Source organism: Apiospora phragmitis (assembly GCF_038363925.1).
Source record: "Apiospora phragmitis strain CBS 135458 chromosome Unknown utg000010l:1.0-9815664.0:1.0-9183399.0, whole genome shotgun sequence".
NCBI lineage: Eukaryota > Fungi > Ascomycota > Sordariomycetes > Amphisphaeriales > Apiosporaceae > Apiospora > Apiospora phragmitis.
The window spans coordinates 4,935,343-4,959,791 of record NW_027117409.1 but is presented as its reverse complement, the minus strand read 5'-3'; the positions used below and the strand labels follow the sequence as shown (position 1 = coordinate 4,959,791).

Sequence of the window (24,449 nt, the reverse complement as noted above, 5' to 3'; positions counted from 1 at the left end):
TCCTTACATAATTCATATATCAACAGTTTAAATTTAAGGGGTATAACACAAGTAACAACCCAACTTGGTCTTTGGGTAAGGGAGCCACACAAAACTAGTATGCTCTTTCAAAATGGCCTCTTCTCTCTTCCTCTTCGCCTCTGCCCCGGGAAAAGCATTCATCGCCCCGATCTCTTCACACCAGGAAGAAGACTAGTCAACAGCACCAACTACTAGACTCAAACCTACTCAGACTCATACAACCGCGCCCCCGGCCTCGAGGCGCGCAACCAGCTTCTTGACGCTGGACCACTCCTCCGACCTGACGCCGTCCTTACCGCCAAGGTCGGGGCCGACCTCGAACACGGTGACGGCGGCATCGATGCCGCCCGTGGCGAGGCGCTTGCCCTCGCTGGGCTCCCAGGCCACCTTGTTCAGACTCTTGCTGAGCATTGTGCGGCCTTCCTTGCGCTGGCTGGGGCTGATCCTGGTAATGGGGATCTCGGTCTCGATGCTCAGGTCCCAAATCTCCAGGTTGCCGGCGCCGTCGACAAGCGCGAACACACCGGGCCGCACCGGAGACCACGCGGCATCGTAGACGACATCTTCACGGACCAGCTCCAGGAGAGGGGCCACGGCGGTACCTTGGGGTTCGACAATGGTGGAAGTTGCGGCTGGTGCGCGAACCTTCCATAACTTGACGGACCAGTCCAGCGATGACGAAAGAACAAGGTCGCCGAGATCAACGGGACCTCGTGGAGGATGGAAGTCTACGGACATGACCGGCGCAGCATGGCCCTTGTATGCGACGCGTGAGTCGATACCAGCTTTCGCGCCAGCCCGGTCGTATCGGTGGCAGGGGTATATTGGACCTTCTTCGGAGCCAATCAAGAAGTAAGTAGGATCCGCTGCTGGGAAGGCCATGGTTGTTGGTGCTACGTCATCAAACTTGGTGGGATGGGGGTTGGTCAGGGTGAGGGATTCCTGGGGTTGGGCCAGCATATCCACAGACCACACGCAGAGGTTGCCATCTGTGGAAACAGAGATGATGTTGTTGGCGTTCTGCGTACCAACGATATCAACAGAGTAAACAGGATGCGAGTGGCCGGAACCAGTAAGGGGTGTCTTCTGCACCGGGGCAGACTTGGCTCGCGTGTCCCACAGCAGGACTTGGCCGGAATATGTACCGCCTATAATGAGGTTGGGGTGGAAGGGAGAGAACTTGGCGCTCAGAATATCGGACTGGGCATGGAAGACAAACTCGGGTCGGTCACGCAGGTTGGCACTCCAAACCTGCACGATGCCATCTGGGTCGTGAGGTGCTGCTGGGTTCTTGGTATATGAAGCAAGGAGCAACTCTGGGAACTTGGGCGAAAAGTCGATGCTGCTGACCATGCGCTTCTTGGACCAGCGCTCATCGTAGAACTGGATGACTTCCTTGACGCGCCGCCGGCCCTTGCCAGCCACATTGCCCGCCTGCTCTTCGTCTTCATCTAGTTCGTGTACTTGTAGACTGTAGTCGGCCAAAATGTCATACTCGGAATCCAGCGCTCGCTCGATGACTTTGGTTGATCGCTCGACGAAGTCCACGAAGTCGTCCGAGGCGGTCACGGCGTTGAGCTCCTCGTCTGTAAGCTTCCTGGCCGGGAAATTGGATGTGGCTACCGAGCCGTCCAAGGTAGCCTTGAGCTCTTCCTCGATCTCCTTGCGCAGGTTCTGTCGCAACTCTTCTTCTCGTAACTTGGCCCTTGCGCTTTGTTTCTTGGTTGGTGTGGACGGAAGGCCGGTGAAGTCATCGTCCTCGGGCAGCTCGGAAATGGCGCGGGCTCGTGTAGGAGGGGGTGTCCATTCGTCGGTGGTCTGGACCCCCTTGCTGTAGGAGAAGATCTCCTTGACGGGCGAGGGCGGACACTCGAAGACGGTTTGTAGAGCGACGGTGGTGAGTACCTGGGGCTGAGAAGGGGCGGCAATCTGGCCGTTGGCTTGCGATGCTAGTTCCGAGATGTCTCCGCTCAGCTCGCCGGCGCTGAGGACACTGTTGGGGCGACTTGCTCGATGCGCCGGGGACGCGGCGCCTGTGGACACCGAGACGGGCCTGCTCTCTCCGACCAGGCTGTTGATGAGCAACTCGATTTCCTCCCGCTTGTCGCCTCGGCCAGGTGTGGGAGATATGAGCTGCGCAAGAGAAGATGCAGAGTCAGCTCAGCGCCTTGTTGGAGGGTCAGGGTAGGTAGGTATATAGTAGGTTGGGACATACATCGCCGGAACCGCTCACGCTCGGCCTGCCAGTTTTTGCCTGGTTTGCCCTCAACTCCCTCTGGCGTTTGAGCTCGGCGAGTTTCGCCTTCTTGGCCAGAATCTCATCTCTGCGTTGTTGCATCTTGTCGGCGCCAGAAACCCATGCCGGGTCGGACCTCCCGTGGCGCTTTAGAAGTTGCGATTGGCCCGGTCTGGGGTTATCGACGGCGGGCGGCTGATGGCTGGGATTGAAGATGCGAGTTGGTGTTGGGGTTTGATGTCTTTGGAGTTTCGGGTTCAAACCGATGAACTGAACCCTTTCAGGGTACGGAGTAGGTTGGCTACCGACTAATGCTATTGGGAGCTAATGGCCGTCGCCGTCAAATGAAATGCACGTTGGTGTTAGCAGGGTTGTCGTCCCTTGTACCTTGCCAGCTTGTCTGCGTGCCTTGTCCGTCTCCCTTGCGTGGGCGTGCGGGCGTGCAGGCGTGCAGGCGTGCATCTCTCTCTTTTGTTCCTTGCACTACTAACCTGCCTAAGGTTACATAATTGGCGGGTTGCATAAGCGCTATCAAATGCATAAAGCACAGTTATGCATCTAGAGTAATTAACTGACTGTACTTGGGTACTTCCACTTCCGTACGTAGCCAAAGTTTTGCCGTGCGAAATCTCCCGGCTCGACAGGATTGGATTGATTTGATCGAGACTGACTGAGCTCCAGCAAGTTGGCCGTCGCTCTCCATATTCCTTGACATCAACATCAATTCAACTTCTCCCTCCTCCCACTCTCGTCAATTGGCTCTCAATCGCCTTCGCGCTTGCTGCGGTTTCCTCTTCGATTTCTCTCCTTCATCCGCCAGCCGTCCAATCGATCAGCAAACATGTCTGCCTCTTCGGGAGTTAACGTACGTTGGCCAGATTCTGCTTCCTGCTCCTTCACCCCCCCCCCCCCTCCGTCGTCTCTGGGCTTGGAGATGGCAGCGAAACTTGAAGAGCGGGTTATACAACCAGAGAACCCATTCTCTTCCTTCTCAAAACCCCGGCTCCTTCATGCGCCTATCTCGGACCTATCTCGATCTCACCCCGGAAACGGCGCAACTGGACAGAACAGCGAAGACGACGGGATATGCTAACAAATATTTTCTGCTCAGGTGCTTCGGTACTCGGCTCTCGCTTTCGGTGTCTTCTATGGCTTCAGCCACCAGCGATCCATTACCGCCTCGCAAAAGGCCGCCGCCGCACAGAAGGAATGGGCGCACAAGCAACAATTAATAGAGCAGGCTCGCGCCCAGTATGCCGAGTCCAAGAACCCCAAGGCCCCGTCTAGCGAGAAGAGCCCTCGTATGTTCTTGCCTTTCTCAGATCGAATTCCGGCGTGTGTGGTTTGTGCAAGCAAATAAAGAGATGCTGACTTGAGGCGACACAGTGAAACAAGACCCTATGGACCCCAAGTTCGACCTCGAGGCCTACCTCACCGCTCTGGACAAGCAGACCGCATAATCCGATTGATTCATGATCGATTACCTCGACTTTTGGCCAGATGATGGACTGTAATGTGACGGAGCGGAGACCGAAGCAAGTGGGTGGACCTGGCATAGAGCTCGCCCAATCCCAAGAGGAACCAGGGAAACAAGGAGGGCCATTCGAGTAGAAGAAAGAGTCTCGTCCATGTGTGGGAGTGTATGACACTGGAGCAGAAGCTACTATAGCAGCAAGACAACCTACGTGATACCCTGGCAATGCCCCCTGCAGGTGCTGGCTGTAGTGGTCTTGCCTCGGCGGATCGGGGCGTGTATGATGACGACGGTCTCAAAAAGATAACAAGCCTCATAGATTTTCCTTAGGTTCTTGTGTACATGTGTAATACGACAATTACTAGATCCCCGAGGGTGCCGGAGCCTAAACCTCGCCTATACATAAGTAGTACAGTTGACATGAATGTACTAACCAATACGAACAAGCACTTTATGACAAAATAACGCTCGGGAGAGGTAGTGATGAGAAGAGACGTTGTATTGGTCCTACATAACTATGTAATGTCCGGTGTCTTCTTTTGCTGGGTACACCAGGGGGTATTCCAGTCCGGGTATCAGGGGAGGGGGTAAGGTATTCATTCAGTAGAGTGTATGGTTGTGGGATATATACCGCCATCGGGAGAGGCAGGCAGGCAGATATGTGGCCTACTGCTGCTGGTTTATCCGGATCTTGTCCCTCGTCATCCTGGAAACCGGTATGCTAGTATGTACTAAACATGTGTACGTTGATATCCTTGACACTTTCTTTCCTCAAAAACGCCCCTGTAATTTTGGTGTGTGTGTTTTTTCTCGGTCTTTTCTCTCGGTTTCTGTGTTCGGGCAGCTCAAAAACAAAATTTGTGCATGACCATCGTCTCCTTTACACATGGCTTGTTCCGAAAGACGAAACAGCCAGGGAGTAGGGACTTGGTTCAGACAGTCCAACAAGCCATCCGGTCTAGTCGTGGAGACATATCGGCAAAAAGGCTTTTCTGTAGTAATAGTACATCGATTCAATGCAGAAGCTCGTGTGCAAATGCAGCATGCAAAGGTATGGAGAGAAAACGCCAGCGCAATGCGGTGTATCGGCAAGAGAGAAACACGTGAAATCGAATGCAAGGTGCCAAATTAGGGTCGCAAAAGACCACCAAAGCGGCGGGTTCGGCGACGGGGAGCTCGTGTGCCCGAAAAGGGGATGTCGTCCATCGAATGTCCGGTGTGGGCAAGGAGAGACGAGCCATCCGCGGGCGGTCGAAAGTCAGACGAGTGACTCGAGATGGTTGAGTCCATGTCGTGGTTGTTGTACATATTTCCTGCATCCGGCATGTGATATCCGGTGGTCTTGACATTGGCATGTCTATCATCGGGGTATCTGTTGCAGCTTGCAGTCTTGCGAATGCGGTCTTCTGAGCTAGAAAATTCTAAAAAGTCGTCAGTATGAGATGTACCTCGAGAATGCATGCTTGGGGTTTGAAACATGCTTACCGAGTTGCTTGGGGCTTTTCTTGCTCGTAACAGTGTCATCTTCTTCCCCGTCAGATCCACCTCCTGCAGCCATCTCGTAGTTGTCGTTGCCATCGGTGCGTTCTTCGTCCGAAGGGCAGGATTCTATAGAGATCAAACTCGGTGTCAGGTTACTGAAGAACGGGTTGCTCGATGCCGTTGAACTATCTCGGGACGAAGTGAAAAGTCCCGAGCGCTTACCGGCACGCATGAGATCCTCTTCGGCCAGCTCCTCAGCCACCCTCTCGAAGTGGCTCTGCTCATACCCCCACGAATCATTCACAATGTGGGGATAGGCGGCGTGGATCGATGAGGCCGGGTCGGTTGGCGTACGGGGACAGAGCCAAACCAGTTGGTAGGGTCTCTGGGTGATGAGTCGTACTCGCCAAACGGATTTGCCTCCTCGTTCGGAAGAGAGGATGTCAGCTTGGTAAACATAGTCTTATCCTGGCTTCGGGTGCTCCGCTTTGTGTCGATAGGGGCTTGCGCCGGCGAAGTAATGTCGGAGAATTCAGACCGCTCGTTAGGGGCGCGAAATGGAATACCAGGTAGATCCTCATATGACTGTATAAGGATGTCGGTGTGGTTGTCATCAAGCGCGCTGGAGTCCAAAGCTCTGTTGGCAAGTTCTGAAGCTTCGTTGCGTACTGTTGGTTGCTTGTACCTATTACTCTTACGAGCTGGTACTGCCAATCCATTGCCTGCGACTGATGCAGTGGTCTGCTCAACTCTAAATTTATGAAGCTTCCGGGATCTAGAATTCTTCTCCTTGGCGTCCTTATAGTCAGGGCGAGCATCCGATAGCTGCATTGTAGCAAGATGGGATTTACATGAACCGCCCTTGGTATGCTGTGTGCTAACCGATGTGTGGGTGGCTGGTGTTGCGATCTTCCCCCGGTGGAACGAATGCTCTGCAGATACAAGCGAGGGTTCGCGACGAACTTTGCATCCTGGCATAGACGAAAGAGCTCGCGAACTTCCTTCCTCGGCAGAGGATATAGATCTGGTCTCGCTGCTGAGCGTATGGCGTGTTGAGGCACGCATGAAGGATTTGAGAAAACTCCGCCTTCTGGGTTTATCGTGCAACTTGTGTCGACGGCTTCGATCATCGAAGACATAATAACCCTTCCTGATCTGCGACTCTGCGCCACTGCTTCGGCTTGACGCGAGAGGGCCCTAGGGACAAGTCAGTCGAATACCTGATAATGACAGAACGACAGAAATACTAACATGTGGGGTAAAGAGTTGGCTATGCCCGTCCATAGAAGGTGCCTCGGAGTCTGTGAATGCAGCAGCAGCAACACACCGCCGGCAATAATCAGGCTCGGCGGGTTCGTCTTTCTTCAGACGATGCGTCATATGGTATCCATTGGATCTCGGCTTGCCACATCCGGCACATACATGCTTATATGGGAAACCAGAAGGTTCCTCATCATCTTGTGCTGCCGTCGATTTTCCCTGGTGTTTCTCGGAGTCCTCTGCCAGCGACTTGCTCTTCAGTTCCACAGACTGCTTCGGACTGCGCTCCAAAGACGGTCCATCTTTCTGATGACTGCTACTCGGGTTGTTGTCATCAGCTGGCTCATCTCCTCTACCGGATACTGCTTTGTCAATATCGGCGTTGGCCTGAACGTCGCCACGTGGAGCGATCTCCGCTCGATCAATCGGGGAGGAGGGGGGGCGGCGGCGGAGGAACTAGGCCTGTAGGGAAATTTGTCATGGGTGGATTATAAGGCGCTGTGTTCCCAAGCTGATGCTGCAGGAGTTGCGAAGGTACTGGCAGTGAGCCGGGCTGGTTCATCGCAAATCCATGCGGATACATGTTGGAGCCAGCAGCCTGGGGGCATTGAGGAAGGTGCTGAGTATAATAGAATCCTGGAAACGGGGTAGCAGCCGGATATTGAGCCGTGCCGTATCCATTGCCGGCCATGGGGTAGACAACAGGCATATAGCCAGCCATTGTTGGGTGCGTGGGATAGTATGCCGGGTGGGCCTGTCGCTGTATGTTGGGGGAGGCGGAGGCGGCGGGAGATAGAAAGACGTCGAGGATTGGGTGGTCTCTGAGTCTGTGTCTTCATCGTCATCGTCCGACTTGTACATAACCATCTGCTTGCGGCTGTCTTTTGCACTCGAGGACGTGGTTGACTGTGACATGGAACGCGGACGCTGACGATGTCCCTGCTTTGTGTTGCTTGTCGGTAACTGGAAGTTCGCAGAGTGCATTGCTGTCTGTCCAGACTTGCGGCGGACTCGCTTCTCGGACGAGGGGGGAGGACTAACCCTCTTACGATGGGCTGGTTTCAACTTGGCTTGAGGGGACGAGTCGTTGTCAAGGTAAATCTCGATATCCTGGTCAGATGTTGAAACCGAAAGGGAGCGACGACGAGCAGTCTGTCCGGCAGGGATGTCCCCAAGTACCTCCCTCTCATAATCGACTCTGGATGGGATGCCAAAGCTCTGGCCTAGGACATCGAAGCCATGTTTCTGCAATAGCTCTTTGTTCTTCTTGCGGGTAGCAGACTTTCCCGACTTTGTCTTGGTCTCATACGACGAATTATCGGGGAGATAGCCCTCACCGGCGCCTAGCGATGCCTGGCTGTCAACATGGCCTTGAGTGCTGTAGATATGAACATTGATTGTCAGTGGCATTCTTCTAAGGCACTTGTACCATTCTCGACAGGCTAGAGATGATGTGAAGTAGGTTGTAGTCCAAGGAGGTGGGCTAGAATGTTGGTCCTGTGAAAGTATGGAACGGAAGCAGGTAACTACTATGCGACGGAAGAACCTGGGACGGGGAAAATGTGTGACGGAGGCAACTTGTGACGAAGAGACTTGCGACGAAGAGACCAACTTGCGACAAGGAAAAGATGCGACGGAAGTAGCTTGCGACGAACAGGCTTGCGACGGAAGCAACTTGTGACGGAATACACATGCGACGGAAGAGGGAGTAGCTGCTATGGGACGGAAGAACCAAGTCTTGAGGGACGACAGGCCAAGGCAGATGGAACATGAAGTCGGACAACGAGAAGGAAAGTGACTTACCTGGTGGCACCAAGGGCCTTGAGAGACTTCCACATGCCTCACGCCGAGATGCTCTTGCTCTTGCTGCTTTTCTCGTGTATGCTGATCAAAGTTCTGGAACAAAGTTCTGGAAGGTGGTGTGGGCACGTAGAAGGAAACGAAAGGGTGGTGAAGGACGGAAGTTGTAGCAGGTGCTGCCGAGTTACTGGTCGAACAAGTGAGGAACGAACCAAGACCTCGAGTGTCTTGGTCAAGCTGTGAAGGGTTGTAGGCGATTAGCTGGATGGTGGTGGAAAGAAGGTGGGAAGGATCAAGAAGTCAGGTCAGAACTGGGGAGGAGATGTAGGAAAAGCAGTGTAGAGTGAACGCAAGGTAAAATGCAGCATGAGTGAATACAAGCTTCATTGACAAAAAAAGGTCACATGGAGCAGAGAACCCACAAAACCAAAGTACGGTGTCATTACCTTTGACGGATTGAATATTCGCAGAACCATCAGCGATTGTTCTGTTGCGGGACGTGGGTTGATGATAGTTGACTTCACTGTCGCCGATTCTGCTGCCCGCCATTGTGAGTATTTAGGGCAAGGGATCGTCAATGTACAATCGACTTCTGGAGAAATCCAGTTAGGCCAGCAAAGAGTCCATGGATTGGGAACAATCCAACTATAGACAAGGCCCAGTGAAGGGATTTCGCCCGAAGAATAGAGACCAGGCAGGCACCACCTTATGGAAAGGGGGGAACAATGAAGCTCTAGGTAAGTACGACACACCGAGCCCACGAGCACACACGGGTAGCATGACGGACACTACACCACCAGCAGCAGGCAAGAGAGGTAGCACGTTATCAAGAGAATAATATTTTTTTTTTGCACCTTGATTTTGTTTGATAAATATTACATACAAATGCCTTTCTCATTGGTCATTTGTTCTCTTAACTCAGTAAACAGCCCAGGGATGCCATATATAACATAAGAGGTTTAATTTTTGCAGTGCTCATTACCGCTTTTAGTATGTATAGGTCACCTAGTCCACTCTCAACGCCCTCGGGCCTCGCTTCTTAGTGGCCTTCTTCTTCTTGTGGCCTCGGTCAAACGAGGCGGCAGCAGCATGGTCACGACCGACATTGTCGAGATCTTTGACCTTGTAAATACGGATGATCCAGTTCTCACTGGTGAAAGCCTCATCCAGAGTGTTGAGCACGGGCCCGGTATCGGGGAGACGAACGCCACGGACACGGTCCTGGGCCTGTCCCGGAGGGAACAAGGTGTGGTAGTTGTAGTAGGACATCTTGTACCTATTCATGATTATCAGTCAACTGCCTTTGCAACTCGGTGAACGGGGAAAACTTACATCAAGCTGTTCTTCATGGTCTCGGTGGCCTCACCGTCAACACGGTATTCGCCACGGGGAGTGAAGAACTTTCGCTCGCTGACCTCGTCGGGCCAGATGCCCTCGGCAATTCGCACCATCCACAAGAACTTGTTGATATCATCTCCGGAGTATCCCAGCAAACCTCCAAAGACAACCAAGACGTAGTCGACTTCGTGTTGACGCATGATAGGGTAGCTGACCTCCTCGCTGGAGCTCATGGCCTTACCAACAGTGGCGATGTGGGTGTTGTTCCAGGTGTTGTTGTCGACCAACGTAGGGCGGTCAGCCATACCACCAATCTGGTAGCCGTAGTCCCACCACGACATGATCTTGGCATCCTCCTTGGTGTTCTGGCGGAGCCATTGGTAGGCCTCGCGGTAATCATCAATGATATGCTGGCTACCGTCAGGCATTCTGCTGGCGAGAACGACAGAGGGAGATGAGTAGGCGTTGGATGTAACCCATGTGCAGTGAAGCACGAAGAGGAGGAGGTAGATGGTCATGATACCTGACACCAAGCCCTTGGACAAGAAGCTGTAGACACCGACGTAGGGCGAATTTGCGCTGCGGAGACTGCCGCCGGCGTTCTGCTTGGTCTTCTTGGACAAACTATCTGTAACATCCTCCTGTGCAGGATCCTTAACCTTGGGGGACTTGACCGACAGGAAAGTGCTGAGAAGCTGCGACGAGGCCATGGCAGCGGCAACACATACAATCGGGGTGAGAGTCAGCATAAGTCGAACCATGACACCGGCGAAGTAGCTTCCGAACAGGGCATAGACTACAACGAAGACATGCTCATCCTTGAGGTCTTGGAAGCACAGATAAACACCGGCAGGGAACAACCAGATCAACATGTTCAGGTCAAAGAAGAAGGCCGGCCAGGCTGTAGGCTGATGCTCCGACACCGAGGCAATAATGGGGATATGGATCTTGGCGTAACCAGTGTCCCACAGCGAATAAAACCGGCCGGACCAGGGGGCGATGTAGCCGGCCGAAGTCATGGCGACAAGGGCCAACAGCGCAAGCCCGAAGACTGCACCCAGGCCAACGAACAAGAATGCCTTGAACTGGGCCCCTGAGAGAGCTGATCGAATATAGTAAATGAAGGCAACCAGCTGAAGGAAGCCGAAGATACCTGGGGACATGATTAGCGGGGATTTTGGATATACTTTGCTGTGCGCCAAAGGTACTCACCGAGAGCAGGCATATGCTCGCTAGTGCGAACAGGTAAGAAACCGACGAAGGGAATCTGCATGCTGGCCAAGGTACCCAGAGCATACCAAGTGGTATAGGAGACGTAGAGTCTAGTGCTGTATCGGCCCATGCAGATGAGCACAAATGAGTGAAGGGGCACCAGGCAGGTGATGAACGCATAACCACCCCACGAGGCCACCATGTAGCCGTAGAAGAGAGCACACAGAGCTCCCCACAGGACGGAACCAAGCTTCAGGGCCTTGATCCACAAGTAAAAGGTGAAGACCAGAAGGAAGATGGCAATGGCCTCGTTATCGTACGAACCAGCGACGGATCTCGAGATGTAACCGGGGGTGATTCCCATGAAGGCAGCAGCCAACAGACCAGCCGAGGTGTTGGTGGTCATCTCATTGGTCAAGAGGTAGGCGGCGAAGGCAGTCAAGCCGGAGAAGGCAGGGGCCAACAAGACACAAATGTTTCTGATGTCGACGGGAATAGTCAGGGCTCGGAGGGCGTGGTAGATGGCACCGCTGGTGACCATCAGGCCGGGGTACAGCGTTCCTCCGGTGACTCGGCCCAGAGGGTGCCATGTTCGGTCATCGAACCAATCCCAGAAATCATAGAATCCATTGGCGATCAAATACTTTGTTGCTCGGAAGTTGAACCACGGATCGACTGTCTATAAGGTCAGCAATCGTACGTCGGCATTGGGGGAGACGTCGTGAAGCTCCTCGATACGATATGGGTGGGAGGAACGGTTTGAACTGACACTCGTGGATGATACTCTCGAAGCCTAGAATGACGGGTGGTTGTTGGTTAGCAAACGGTCATCTACACACGCAAGCAGGGCTTGACCTACGAATGACGGAAAACAGACGGCTGGAAACAGCAGCGCCGGCAATGAAGCAGAGAATGAGGACCCTCAGCAGAGTGCGTAGACTCTTGCTCTTGCCAAAGTCAGCCAGCACCTGCATCGGGCTGGGGTCAGAGGCGGATGCGACAGCCATGATTTTGATCTATCGCAGCTGTCTGTTCCCTTCGGACAAAAAAGCGATTAGGGAGTTGTGGTGATCATGGAAGTCGAGGCAACCAGGGCTTGGACCGTTGCTGAAGTAGATGGGTGTTGTTTCGTGGGTGTTTGGGTGAGGTCGGGCCAAGTGGATTCAAAATCGAGTCGACTTGACGTGTGAATTGAATTCCAATTGAGGACAGCTATGTTGCTTCCAGCTTGGTTGGGAGCTTGGGACGCTTCTTCTAGAGGGTGGATCAGCTTTCCGCGCGTCACAAACCGCTCTCATAGGCGCATCGCAGTAGCGGAAACAGGGGTCTTCAGGTTAGTAGGTCTTTGGCAGGGGAGGTGGGGGAGTAGCCCGATAAGTGCCGACCGGCCATCTACCTGTACATCTACACTGGCTCTTACCTTGGCATGCAATTGAAAGGTATACACATGTGTATACCTACCTAGGAATATATATTCCAGGTATAGAATCAAGTGCGGGATCTAAACTATAACTTGTCTAGTTATGTAATAAAAAGGGACAACACTCCATATGGCAAGGTCACCTAAGTAAGTATCCTGGTGATCTTCAATATATAGCTATAATGTTGCTGCTACCCGATAAAGAACAGTAAGCCAGGGACTATAATGAATAGGTCTATCCACTTGAACAATGAAGATGAACAATGAAGAAACAGCTATTGAGAAGGTGGACGCTGTTACGTCGAAGTAGCATTGCCCTTACTCGGGATGTTCAAGATATTCAATCGCCATAGACCGGCCCCTCCTTCTGGCTAAAAGACCGCAGCATACAGCCCCAAGCAGCCAGAAACCAGCACCGCACTACCACGATAAAGGTTCAACAGCGCCCAGCGATCGACCAGCGCATGCGCCGTCTCCTCCTCCCGGGCCCCGACTTCCCTCGCCTCCACCTCCTTCTCCGCACCCGCGCCCAGACTCTGGACCTCGTCGACCTTCCGCAGCAGCTTCTCGTTGATCGGCACCATCAGCCCGAGGGTCCAGGGCATGACGCTCAGCGCCAGCAGCGCCGCGACCGCGTTGCCGACGGCGCCCTTCTGCGGACCCCGGGTGGTGGCGACGGTGTAATACGCCAGGGCCGCGTGGACGAGACCCGGGACCATCATGGCTGGCGGCAAGAGGGGCGAGGTGACGGCGAACATGCGGCCCCACTGGCGCAGCATGAGCGGCGTGGGCGACTCGAGGAGGCGCGGAATCACGAAGAAGGAGAGGCCGAGGTTGAGGCCCGCCGTCGTGGTAAGCACCGCGGCATTGGTGGCCTGGAGGGCGCGGACAGTGGAGGTGTTGGCGCTGGATGACATGGTTTCGATACTATCAAGAGGATAGAGAGGGAAGAAAAAAGGCGACGAGTTGATTTCCAATAGTTGAGACTACCTACCTCCTTGGTATGAGCCAGCAGCCATCATTCAATTCTATTAATGTAGCCTGCTCCAGTGGCTTACACCCATGACCAAACATCTTTGGGGTAAACGGCCTGGAATTGCAGGTGACGTCAAACTTGTGACACACCAATTCTGTTGCATGTCATGCTTGCTCCATCACGTCCGGCGTTTGCCTCATATTTCGAAGGGGGCTTGATATCAGGTGAAGAACGAACTAGAAGAGTGTATCAATTACTCTTCAAGGGAATCAATCCTTCCTAATCTTGCCCAAATGATCCCTAATGTATGAATGATATCAGCTGACGGGCCGCTGGGAAAGGCACGGAGAAAGAAGACTGCTTCCGCTATTGGCTCACCAGCCGCCCGCCAGTCGCCAGCCTATCCGGATCACCACCCCCACACCCAGTCCTCCTCGAGACCCGCTGTCCTAGTTAGGATCTTGTAGTGGCGAGTCTTCTCACCGGAACCGTGGATCTTCACGTTAAAGCCCGCTTGGCTTAGTGGTAAAGCGCATCACTAGTATGTCGATTTCTGACCGACAGACATGATGAGATCACTGGTTCGATTCCAGTAGTGGGCAACATCTCTTTTTGGGTAAGTTACTACTGATTCGATTCTCTTTTTTGGTCTCTTTTTTCTTTTTATTTCTTAATAAATATAAATAGGAAGTTGCGACTTTCCTATCGCAAAGGGCATATTCCTTTTCGCCCCTCCTCATGCCCTGTTCAACCTTTCCCTCTTTTTGCAAGAAAGCATCACAAAACGAATGAATACCTTACTTATTACAAGCCATGAAAGACATAAGTCGCAGTTTCGTCTTCTTCCACCTTAGTAAAGAGTAATAGATATATTTACTTTCGTAGCTACCTAGCTGGTTGAGTTTTGATGAAGTGGTTTTTCTACCCATTTATTCCCAGATTGCATCCCCGTACTTTATTGTATAGTGCGCGCTCATGCCAGCAATTGTGTAAAATCACGACATGATGTTTGTTCCGAACATCTAGGCTGTGCTCTCAAGCCCCATTCCGGATTCTCCAAGACGGCAAGATCGTTCTTTTGGTTAAAGCCGACAGAGCACAGAAAACGCCACCCGCTGCAACGTATCTCCCCTTCCCCCCCATTGTACAGATCGCCGATTAGTAAGTAGATTATGTAGATGTATGCCCATGAATAATAAGGGAAAGGAACAGGGCCCAAGGGTAAAGCAACCGATAAATATGGCAGTGGAATCTAGACATTGCTGTGGACAGCTGGGCTGTTTTGTCGATATCTTGGGATGGCCCTCCCAAAAGGAGACGGGCCAAGAGGGGAAGGCTGTCTGCTGGCACGCAAAGTCAGAACTCGGACCGCCTCGGCACGCTTCTTCTCGAACAGCTTGCTGCGCTCTTGTTCCCGTGAGACATCCCGCATGCGACCTTCGTGGTCGGCATCAGCTTCCGCCCTCATCCGGTCGGCATGTAGACTTTTCTCTGCTCGAGCCCACGCGCTATCAAGCTTGCGAGCAACTCCGTCAGGCACACACGTTGGTGGTTCGTCGGCAGGGCGCCACGTAGACGAGCCACCCCAATAGCACTCGAAATCAAGCTTCGCTTGGTTGTGGATGTCGTCAGTGCCCCAGAAAACAATGGTATCGCCATGATGTAGCTTCATCCAATACTTGGAAGGAGCCTTGGGGCTCTTCGGCTCATTCGGCTGCAGTGGATTGTTGTTGATGCGCAAGCCGTTGGTCGCCTTGGTGGAAATGTAAAAAGCAAAAGATTCGGGCTCGGGGGAAGCGCGCAACGTTGCGCTACCAGCCGAGCGGCTACGCTCCCAAGGTCGGAAGTCGTTGGAAGACCCAGTGTAGCCTTCCCTCCATAGCATCACTCTGAAAGCATACTTGGGCACTTTCGACTCCAATGGATACTGGTACACAACGGTGTTGTCGCGCTCTCTACCCCAGGACATGATTGGATCCTCCATTGAGAGGCTTATACCACCTATCAACGAGCCTGGCATCGGCCCCGATTTTGGCGTTGAAACAAATCTGGCGACTGTCTTGCGACGCGTTTCAACTTCGCGCGTTGCGTTCAACAGCTGACTGTCGGGAGGGAGCGTATCTGGTATCGAGGCTAGCTCGTCGTCTAGAGCAAGTGGATCTGTCTGAGGCGCGTCCCAGTCTCTGAACCGACCGAGGGATCGGCTATCGCGCCGGAGGAGCGCACGTTGCGTCTCTTGAGGAGCTATCGTCGAGCCCAAAGGCTTGTTGCGTTTCGGTGGGAAGTATCTCATAGCGAGGTCCCAAAGAGGAGACTTTCCTGGGTTAAATTCTTCTTTCCTTTTCTGGACAGCCTCCGTGAAGGCCGCGTATTGCAAATGAGTCATTTCCGGGTAGTCAAGGTGCCATGTCTGTCTGTCGGCACTGTCCCAGAAGGTTGTCTTGTGGAGAGGATAGTCCATTTGCCGCCCCGATTCACTTCTAATGATAGGAGGAACGCTGGCAAACAAACTCAGCTCGTCCGCGACTGCATCTTCATCCGAGTCATCATCCTCTCTCGACTTTATCCTCTTGAAAGACGGTCTGAGGGCAGTGCTTGGACGGTCGAATTCATCACTATTATCGTATCCTGGCTTTCTCTTGCTCGTGTTCAGATCGCCGCCTTCGTTCCGCAAGCTCGTTTCGGTCCGGGCCAAGGACTTCATGTTCAGATTCTCCAGGATAGACTCTGCACCTCCTAGGCTCTGGGATCCGGCGCCTAACGCCATGCTGCGGGAGTTGCCAGTTGATAGCGAGTCGTCGGATGACAAAAGGCCGCGAGGTTGGGATGCCTTTGGTTGTCGTGGTGTGGAAAAGTCCTCGGATTCAAAGCTGTCTAAGATCTCGGTGGCCGCTATGATTTCGGTCTCCCCCGCACTGACTCCGGACAGTGGGAGATTCAGCCTCGACTCGTGAACAGCGCCCGTGCTTCCGAATGCCGAGTTGTTCACTTCGCCCCAGAGTTGTGCGGCGGCGGCCTGATTATCCTCGAATGTGTAGTTTTCTTTATCTTCTTCGAGTTCCTCCATCGAGAAGTCCGGGAGGGGTTCAAGCAACGCACTAGCTTCGGCAAATCCTATGTTGTGTTGCCCATCGTGCAGGCTCAACTGAGAGGCACCCTGCTCAAGTCCGTCATCAGAAATTTCATCGAAGGACTCGCCGGCAGCTTCATTGAGCCAGGGGTGGGCTTTGAGCTCCGCAATGGTAGCACGGGTCTCGGGGCGCCGATCGATCATCCTCTGCAAGAAATCAATACCCTCGGCGGAGACGTTCTGCTGTATTAACGGCCTTGTATCTAGGGGGCGAGTCATGATGTGATGCAGCAGCTCGGTGTAGCTGATACCATTCTTCACCGGGAAAGGGGGCGCTCCTGTTATGGCGTAGAACAACACCCCTCCGAGGGACCAAATGTCCACCGCATGGTCGTAGCGTTCCCTATTCATGGGCTTCCGGTCCTTACGATGTATCCTACGGCCATGCTCGTCGTATGTGCTGTACTCGGAATAGACCTCAGGGGCACAATAGAGCAGAGTGCCACAGAATGTCTTCAAGAACGTCTGCTCGGTGTCGATCATCTTTGATAAGCCGAAATCGGTCAGTTTGACGATGAGCTCCGGGTTTGTTGACTCTATCAAGATGTTGTCTGGTTTGACGTCGCGATGCGTAATTCTGTTGTCATGTAGGTAGCCCACGGCGTCAATCAGCTGCCTCGCCATGATCTTAACGTAGGGCTCTGTGATGGCGTTGTTCTCCTGGACCAGTTTGCCGAGATCACCCCAGGAACATATTCCATGACGATGAAGAATTGGTGGGTGTCCCAGTCGAAATGTTCGATATATTGCACAATGTTTGGCTGATTACAGTCAACGCGCTGGCACGGAAACGGGCAGGAGTGGCATGACTTACATGGTGTACTCGTTGCATGATTTTCATCTCGTTTTCGACTTTTTGATCTAAAATACCGTTCTTCATGAACTTACGCTTGTCAAGCTCTTTCGCAGCGTACGGCAGACCGTTGTATTTTGAAGTGACTTTGTACACAGTCGCAAAAGCGCCTTTGCCGATGACGCCAACACGGCTGTATTTATCACCACCACGCCATTCCCGTGGAAAGCGCTCCGTGTTGAGCTGAGTCGTCTCATCGATTGGGCTTCGTTGTTGACGCCTTTGATGGGGCGGCGGCATCAGCTTGGCCTAGCTGTTGGTTTAGCAAGAGGACTGGAATGCAGTATCAGGGGCCACTACGAGAACGACTTACACCGTGAGCAGTGTTGGGAGCTATAATTGTACGGTCCGGATCCTGACTTTGTAGTCTCCTCAGATAATTGTTGAGGTTTTGCTGAAACTGCGCCTCGAGGTGATCATCGCGGCGAGGCACTCGGACAATAAACTGCAAGTCGTCGTTGTTTTGGTGCATGAAGATTTTCACGGTCGAACCGCTCTCCAGCGTCCGTCTAACTGCGCCTGAGCCGTCCTCGGCATTCTTCTTCTTCAGCAGAACGTCATCGACAATAGTTCCATTCGTGGATTGATCTTCGAGTAGTACAACACCATACTTGTTTATATAGATTCGAAAATGGATATTGCTGAGCCTCCGGTGGGGATCGTGGGTGAAGCATATATCACACCGTGTTTGGTTGCGACCGAAGGTGAAGCCCAGATGTGGACTTTTGACAGTGGAGGAGAGCTTTAGGACGATCGCATGATCGCCCAGACCCCGGGTGCGGGCCGAATTGGCGGGCGCCATCTTCGCGATACAGATCCGAGTCGATCGCATCGGCAGCGTACCGGCCCGTGATGTGCGGGCTGAACTCTGGCGAGTCGGCTATCCTCTTGAATTTCGCGGCTCGCATTTTCGGAGTTCGGATAAAGGAGGCAGACGATGTCGGATATGTCTTCGTCAGAGAAGCCCAAGTTTTGCTTCCCCAGCCGCCTCGGATCGAGTGCAGTCTGCGTCGCTACGGAAGGAAGGATTAGACAATCAGTCGGGGGAATGCGACGCAATGCGACGCAGTGGGGAATTCAGTTCGCACCTTGTTGAGTAGCCTGCGAATCTTCTACCGAGTCATCCATTGGGCAGGAGTCGCAAACAGGCGCGACTGAGCTCGCCAGCGCGCCTAAGCCTACCGATGGAAGCAAAGAAGAGCCAAACCGCCGGTGTTGTAGTCACCGACTGCAAGAGGTCAAGGTCGAGCAGCCGGTGTATAAGCGACTGAAGCAATGATGTTGGAAGTGGGTACTGGAAACCAGCCCGGAGCAATACAGTGGCGGCTATGTAGAAGAAGAGGGATGAAAGGCGCCCGACGCGGTGAGGTAGGTTGCGTGTTGCAGGCAACTATTTCGATGGCAGGCAAGATCGGACGGCGGGGTGTTCCTTGGTTGCCGTGGTTCCTGTTTACTAAATCGGCAGAGGTAACGTCAAGACAGGCGGGGGAACGAAACGCGCGCGCAGCTGAGCTCTTGTACTGATTCGAGCGCGTTTCGAAGGGGACATCCGAGAAAAAGCCGTGGGCACGAGAAGAGAGATGATGCACGTGTATACTGTCGATAGATATATAGATATATATATATCATAGAAGTGAGAAGTTGGCACTTTGGAAGTTGTGAAGTCGAACGGGACTTTTTCGTTCGATGGCGCTGTCCCAAAAACCTGGGCTGGAAAACGTTAAGCGGGACGCAGCATGTTAGGCGGCCAGGCGAGACAGGGACAGGTGCACCTTGCACGGGACGCCACTGAGTTAGAGACTTAGTCCTGGAACAGCCAAACCTACCACTGTTGGTCCTCCAGCAGCCCAGATCATTGGCCCTGGAGGCCTGTCGGCTGCTCACTCGATCTCTCCCCAGATCAGTCTAGGCATCTGTGAACGAATAATCGAGCGAGGAAACACACATTCTGACTGGCTGGAACCGGCCAGGCACTTGGGACGGTAACATCAACATGGCATGGCAGCGGTTGTTTATCATCCAATACACCACATGACTCGAGGCTCTGTGTATGTAGAAATACTTGAGATGCAATCCAAAGTCAATTCTTTATTAGAAACTACCTACCTGGGCATCTTCGTCGCAATCTTCTTCGCAAATTCCACAAATACGTGGGAGACGTATTCCACAAACCGCTTCCTCCAGACCAGAAGAACTATTATGGTAGTACTAACCCCACGAAGCAGACAATTGGTGCGCTGCCTTGATTAGCGACAGCCAGTACAGAAAAAAAAGCAAAGAAAAAGCCAAAAAAAAAGCAACAAGCCTTGCAAACCTCTTGTCCCTTACCCCCGCCCCGGTGCTGAAGGCGAAATGATATGTGACAGATGGCTCTAGTATTGACCGATCTTTGCACAAAGATAATGAAGTCGTCTACGATAGTGATGGAAGCAGAGCTGATCACGTTAGGTAGGAAGAGAGAGGGGGAGGGGGGGAGGATACGGATTAAAAACAAAGCAAATGCATGTATTCTATTAGATCACCAATGCCGAATGGTGACTATGCAACAACGCTCCATCCGCTATATGTGGTACAATATGAATAAAGAAAAATTTAATCCCCCAAATATCCAAGATTCTGTTCCAGTTGTATCTGTTTCCCTTATCCGAAGAACGTCTTCTTTTTCTTGGGTTTGTTGTCCATGTCCTTGAGGATATCATCAAACGTGCTTCCGCTCTGCGAGTTCTGTCGGTCTGGCGACGCGAGAGTAGGAGATCCGGCCATGCCGTTAAGATTGCCCGAGGATCTGCTTCGGTTCAGCATCATCATGCTGACCGGTCTACCCCCCGCCGGCGAATCCCCGGCACTGAATATCCTGGAGGTCCGGTGATCACTCGAGTGTCCGCTGGCTGGCATGGGCACAGGCTCAAGTCCGAGGGCAACGCTGGACCGGTACCCAGGTCTGCCCGCTGGCGAGTGAGATCTTGGCCGCAGTTGGGGCGAAGGGGCCATCAGGTGAGGAGACTCGCTGCGACCTGGCAGGTTGCCCGAATTGGGGGGTCTAGGTCCTCGAAAACGGATTGAGGTGCCTGGAGTGGCGAAAGACCATCCTCCGGGGGCGGGGGCAGTGCTGCAGCATTCGTCTCCCATTGTTTCGCTGCGAGCCAACAGTGGCTTCGGTGGTAGATACCCTCGACCGAGAACTCGACCGCATCGGCGCTCAACTCGACATATCCTGCACCGCCTGCAACCTCGTACCATCTCTTGCGCACCTCCTGTGCATCTCCCATCCACGGCGGATGACCCTTTGGTGGTTGGCACAGGAAGTACTCGACGCCCTCGGTGAAGTGAAGGCCAGGAGCATCGACGACGAGCATGGGAAGAGACTGGATCACAACGTAGAGGAATAGCCAATATCCAATTCGTTGATCCGCCATCTCAGGGACCGACTTGCCCTTCGCTTCCTTCTGCTCCCACTCCATAAACTCCTTGATGAACGGTATCTTCAGCGCAGATGTCTCAAAGTCGTAGGATTTATTGAGGATCAGGAGGAATTCGTAGCTCTGCAGGTTTCTTTCCAACTTTGCTTGCTCTTTTTGTGGCAGGTCGTGGAAGTTTTCCTTGATCGATCGCATGTCAGGGACCCTGGGAATGTCATAGGGTATTGGTGGAAGTACAGGAGGCGATGAAGTTTCGTATTCGGTGAGAATCTTTCGGAGAGCCGACATCTCTGGTCTTGTTAAATCCGATTCAACGTCATCCACAGTCTGGTCGATAACCCGTGGAGTTACCGATTCACGATCGACTATCAAGTCGTACAGTGCGCAGAGGTCCGAGTACAAGATCTTAAGGACCAACCGATTCAGGCCGCTTTCCGAGAAGGGGTTCTTCTTGCTGCGGGCCTTGGGAGGCCAGCTACCGAAGTTGGTTTTGTAGAAGCTCAGCACAAATTGCCTCATGCGACCAAAAGATTTCCTCCAGACGCCGTATTTGACATTTCTGTATTCGGACATGGACGTTGAGTTTGCCGTTCCCGAGAAGAGGGATGGGAACTCGAACGACTCTAAGCGGTTGTTAACACTGGCTTGGCGGCTGACCAGATCTAGATGGGCACGCTCTAGTCTCTGCCGCGTGGGGGCTGACACCTGTTCCCATAATGGGGACCGCAGGTCACGAAGAGCCGAGTACTTTCCGACAGCATGAGCAAATGCCTCGCTAAAGAGATCCCATGATCTCATTCGTTCTCCCAAGACAAGCGCCTCCAGGGTCTTCTCCCTGCTATGTCTCACATCGGCCAAGGCCATCTGCTCCATGAAGAAGCCGAAAGCCATCTCAACCGAAGCACCAAAAGTCGAGCCATCTTCATTGCAAAACTCGAATTCACTTAGTAAGCTCGAGATTCGCAGAAGTACGGCGAACAAGGTGGGTTGCGCCTTGGTGCAGACCAAGGGCTGTCCAGTGAGGAATGCGAACATGTTTCGGATGGCCACCAATCGATCTACATCCTGTTGACTAGTGTTCTGTTCTTGGCCGGGCAGAGTCACGTTGGGGACATATAGGCGTACATCTCCTGCGTCGTCTTCCTCCGGAGGTGGTGACTGGACAGAGTTATTGCGTGCAGCATCGGCCACAGAAAGACTGTCCCGACCTAAGAAGGAACGATTGCCACCTGTGGGTGAGATCGGGCCCTCGAGGTCCAGGTCGCCCGAGAGTATATCCTGAAAGACGAGAGAATGGTCTATCACAAAAGAGGGCACCTTGAAAGACGGGCCGATGCCACTGCTTTTGGTGTGCAAACAGACCAAGACGGTCCCAGCTTCATTCCAGAGCTCGGGCACCTTCTCGCCATTCGTGAGGATGGCGGTGTTGTATTCGGTATTGGTCTGGCCAAGGATCCATGCGGAGGCACCTTTCGCATTCCTCAGGTCCACCGAGTTGGATCTGGATCTACCTCCTGGAAGCCAGCTTTTTCTCAGCCGACCCCTCTTGTCTGCATCTCGTTGCGGGCTCTGGCTGCCATGGCTCGAACCAGGTCGAGAGGCCAATGTTGGCGTAGTCACCGAAGGAGCGGTGCCCCCAAGGGTCGATCTTCTATCGGGGGGTTGCGCCGAGACGCTCCTTCTTCCCCGAGAATCTGGGCCAGGGGATTGCTGTCGAGGCATAAGGTTGGCACCTGCCTGCGAACTTGAAGAGCGTTTATGCGCGTCATCTTGCATAGAGTTCCGCCGCGAGCGCTGCCCGCTAGGGCTTCGTTTAGTCAACTTGGTACTTGTCTTCATTTCGGTTGATTGCACTGGCGAGTCGACTCTGCCCGGCGGGGGTGGTGGCGGTTGTTCCGGACGAAGAGGCACAGGGTTGTCCGCTTTTTGCAATTTCGTCTTTCCTGGCGTTGTCGAATCGCCGGAACCCAAGGAGACCGTCTGATGATCGCTGTGACCATCATTCAGGGTGGTCTCGCTCGTCCTGAAGTCTGTCTTCTCTGACGAGTACCAGTCCTTCATATGCCCGCTCGTAGCTGGTCGTTCGCGTACTGTTGAGGAGGGATTGGTGTTGGTTTTTTTCAAGGGCGAGTCTGGGGGAATCGGCTTCCGGTGGACGTTCTCGCCGTGTTCTGGCTCTACGGGGGAAGTGATTAGTGAGGGGAAGAACATAGACAGACGGTTACGCTTCGTCGTCGACCGAGTCTTGGTGGGAGGCATGAGCGCTGGCTCAGAGCTGGCTTGGTCGCCAGCAGCTGGGTGATCGGCTTCTACGACTCGGCTCAAGACGGCGTCGTCTTTGTTGATAGGCAGAGTGAAGCTGCGTTCGGGGTCCTTCTTGGCAGACGACCTCGAAACAGCCCGCTTGTCTGCATCGGAGGAAGGGTCGCTGTCGAACTTGAGGAGGGAGAGGAAAGAAGAGACAGAAAGACTGCGCCCAGGTTTGGGGCGAGCGGCAGACTTACTTGAAGCCATCGTTGCATGAGCGACAAGACAAAGGCGTAAAAGCGTAAACCTTGATCGGGAGAAGGATGGATGAACAAAACAGAAGACAGTCCAGTAACTTTAATTCGCCTCGAGCCGTCTGGACCAAGGCACTCGGGCTGGACGGAGGAGCCACCAATGGGCGTTCCGAATCCCGACGGTCAGGTCTAGGGGAAGCCTCTCTACCAAGTCGGTGGAGAGTTTCGGGGACAATACGTTTTGGTGGATGACGTTTGCTCCACCGGGCGTTATGCTGGTTGTGTTGCTTTTCGAGTGGTTGCGAGGGTATGCCTGTCCAAAGCGTCTCATCTGAGCACAGAAGTCAATGTGACGGTGGTAAGGGATGTTTGGGTCAAAGTAGGCGAGGAAAACGTTCGCTAGCACCAACAAAACAATCCCCCGAAACGAAAGAGAGAAAAAAAGGGTAGAAGGTGAAAAAGAAGAAGAAAAAAGGCCATGAGGGCAAGCGGAAGCGGAGGAGACGGCGGCATTAACGAATCGAGTAGGTATGCATACCTAACCTGACCGTCCCATCCCATGGAACCGCACCTCGCTCTCTTTCGTCGTGCCTCGCCGCACCGCGCCCGACCTCAGGTGGCAGCGAGAGCTGGGTGGCAGTCGTAGTACATAGTAGCGAGAGCAAGGGTACATGCCTACATCGCCAGTACCCGGATTTGGGGAAAACGCGTGTGGATGTGCAGCATTGGCCGGATGTACAGTGTAGGTATCCATGCGTTAGCGACCCCGTGTTCCTCGCATCATGTATTTAGGAGGCCTAGCTCCAGCAACTAATATTGACGGATACCTCCTGAGTCCTATTTGCCCGGCCCAGCTGGCCTGTAGCCAGCAAATTTGTATGCGCTAGAATCAGCTTCATGACATGGCATTGAGTGTTCAGGACCGTTCCAACTTCAACGGTGCCTCACGGTAAATTGGAGGTTTGGGAAAAGCGAGAACAGGCACGTCCGGTTGAGCACGGCAGTCAAAGGGAAAAGAGTCCCGTACTGTAAGATGACGCAGCTGGTTGCAGGGGCAGAAAAACCTGGGACGGATGGATTTCTGGATGGATGAGATGATCACCTCCAATTTACTGCCAAGCCCTTCTCTCCGCACTCCCGTCATGTACACCCTAGACTGCATGCAGCAGCAGACAGGACAGGCAGGTTTTGGTTCTAATAAATCACTTTTGATCTCGCTCTCTACATTTCGACGAACCTTAATCATCTCAGAAAATCACCTGTCGTCTGAAACTTCCCATGCGCACCTGCGTCCAAATGTCTCTCCTCTCTCGCGCTACGGCCTGGA

General features: G+C 53.2%; 8 protein-coding genes across 8 annotated transcripts; 1 reads left to right on the top strand and 7 right to left on the bottom strand.

Annotated features, from left to right (window-relative positions):
• Window positions 1-234: 234 nt before the first annotated feature.
• Window positions 235-2,359, bottom strand: PG994_011273 (cytoplasmic dynein-like protein 1 intermediate chain 2; the record flags this gene model as incomplete). Its single annotated transcript, XM_066862682.1, has 2 exons — window positions 235-2,154; window positions 2,237-2,359. The coding sequence occupies 2 exons, from the start codon at window positions 2,357-2,359 to the stop codon at window positions 235-237; spliced, it is 2,043 nt and encodes a 680-aa protein (XP_066711792.1).
• Window positions 2,360-3,098: 739 nt separating this feature from the next.
• PG994_011272 (uncharacterized protein) lies at window positions 3,099-3,717 on the top strand (the record flags this gene model as incomplete). Its single annotated transcript, XM_066862681.1, has 3 exons — window positions 3,099-3,122; window positions 3,369-3,558; window positions 3,644-3,717. The coding sequence occupies 3 exons, from the start codon at window positions 3,099-3,101 to the stop codon at window positions 3,715-3,717; spliced, it is 288 nt and encodes a 95-aa protein (XP_066711791.1).
• A 1,142-nt stretch (window positions 3,718-4,859) lies between these two features.
• Window positions 4,860-6,044, bottom strand: PG994_011271 (uncharacterized protein; the record flags this gene model as incomplete). The annotated part of the gene is made up of 3 exons (XM_066862680.1): window positions 4,860-5,152; window positions 5,217-5,596; window positions 5,617-6,044. The coding sequence occupies 3 exons, from the start codon at window positions 6,042-6,044 to the stop codon at window positions 4,860-4,862; spliced, it is 1,101 nt and encodes a 366-aa protein (XP_066711790.1).
• Window positions 6,045-7,031: 987 nt separating this feature from the next.
• Window positions 7,032-8,311, bottom strand: PG994_011270 (uncharacterized protein; the record flags this gene model as incomplete). Its single annotated transcript, XM_066862679.1, has 2 exons — window positions 7,032-7,851; window positions 8,277-8,311. 2 exons carry the CDS (start codon window positions 8,309-8,311, stop codon window positions 7,032-7,034), a joined length of 855 nt encoding a protein of 284 aa, XP_066711789.1.
• Window positions 8,312-9,278: 967 nt separating this feature from the next.
• PG994_011269 (Dolichyl-diphosphooligosaccharide--protein glycosyltransferase subunit stt3) lies at window positions 9,279-11,830 on the bottom strand (the record flags this gene model as incomplete). Its single annotated transcript, XM_066862678.1, has 5 exons — window positions 9,279-9,549; window positions 9,606-10,764; window positions 10,824-11,498; window positions 11,593-11,616; window positions 11,683-11,830. 5 exons carry the CDS (start codon window positions 11,828-11,830, stop codon window positions 9,279-9,281), a joined length of 2,277 nt encoding a protein of 758 aa, XP_066711788.1.
• A 784-nt stretch (window positions 11,831-12,614) lies between these two features.
• PG994_011268 (monooxygenase hypC) lies at window positions 12,615-13,160 on the bottom strand (the record flags this gene model as incomplete). Its single annotated transcript, XM_066862677.1, has 1 exon — window positions 12,615-13,160. One exon carries the CDS (start codon window positions 13,158-13,160, stop codon window positions 12,615-12,617), a length of 546 nt encoding a protein of 181 aa, XP_066711787.1.
• A 1,311-nt stretch (window positions 13,161-14,471) lies between these two features.
• Window positions 14,472-18,330, bottom strand: PG994_011267 (uncharacterized protein; the record flags this gene model as incomplete). Its single annotated transcript, XM_066862676.1, has 6 exons — window positions 14,472-17,009; window positions 17,033-17,110; window positions 17,164-17,451; window positions 17,516-18,004; window positions 18,046-18,215; window positions 18,291-18,330. 6 exons carry the CDS (start codon window positions 18,328-18,330, stop codon window positions 14,472-14,474), a joined length of 3,603 nt encoding a protein of 1,200 aa, XP_066711786.1.
• A 1,512-nt stretch (window positions 18,331-19,842) lies between these two features.
• PG994_011266 (uncharacterized protein) lies at window positions 19,843-23,135 on the bottom strand (the record flags this gene model as incomplete). Its single annotated transcript, XM_066862675.1, has 2 exons — window positions 19,843-20,150; window positions 20,207-23,135. 2 exons carry the CDS (start codon window positions 23,133-23,135, stop codon window positions 19,843-19,845), a joined length of 3,237 nt encoding a protein of 1,078 aa, XP_066711785.1.
• Window positions 23,136-24,449: the final 1,314 nt, after the last annotated feature.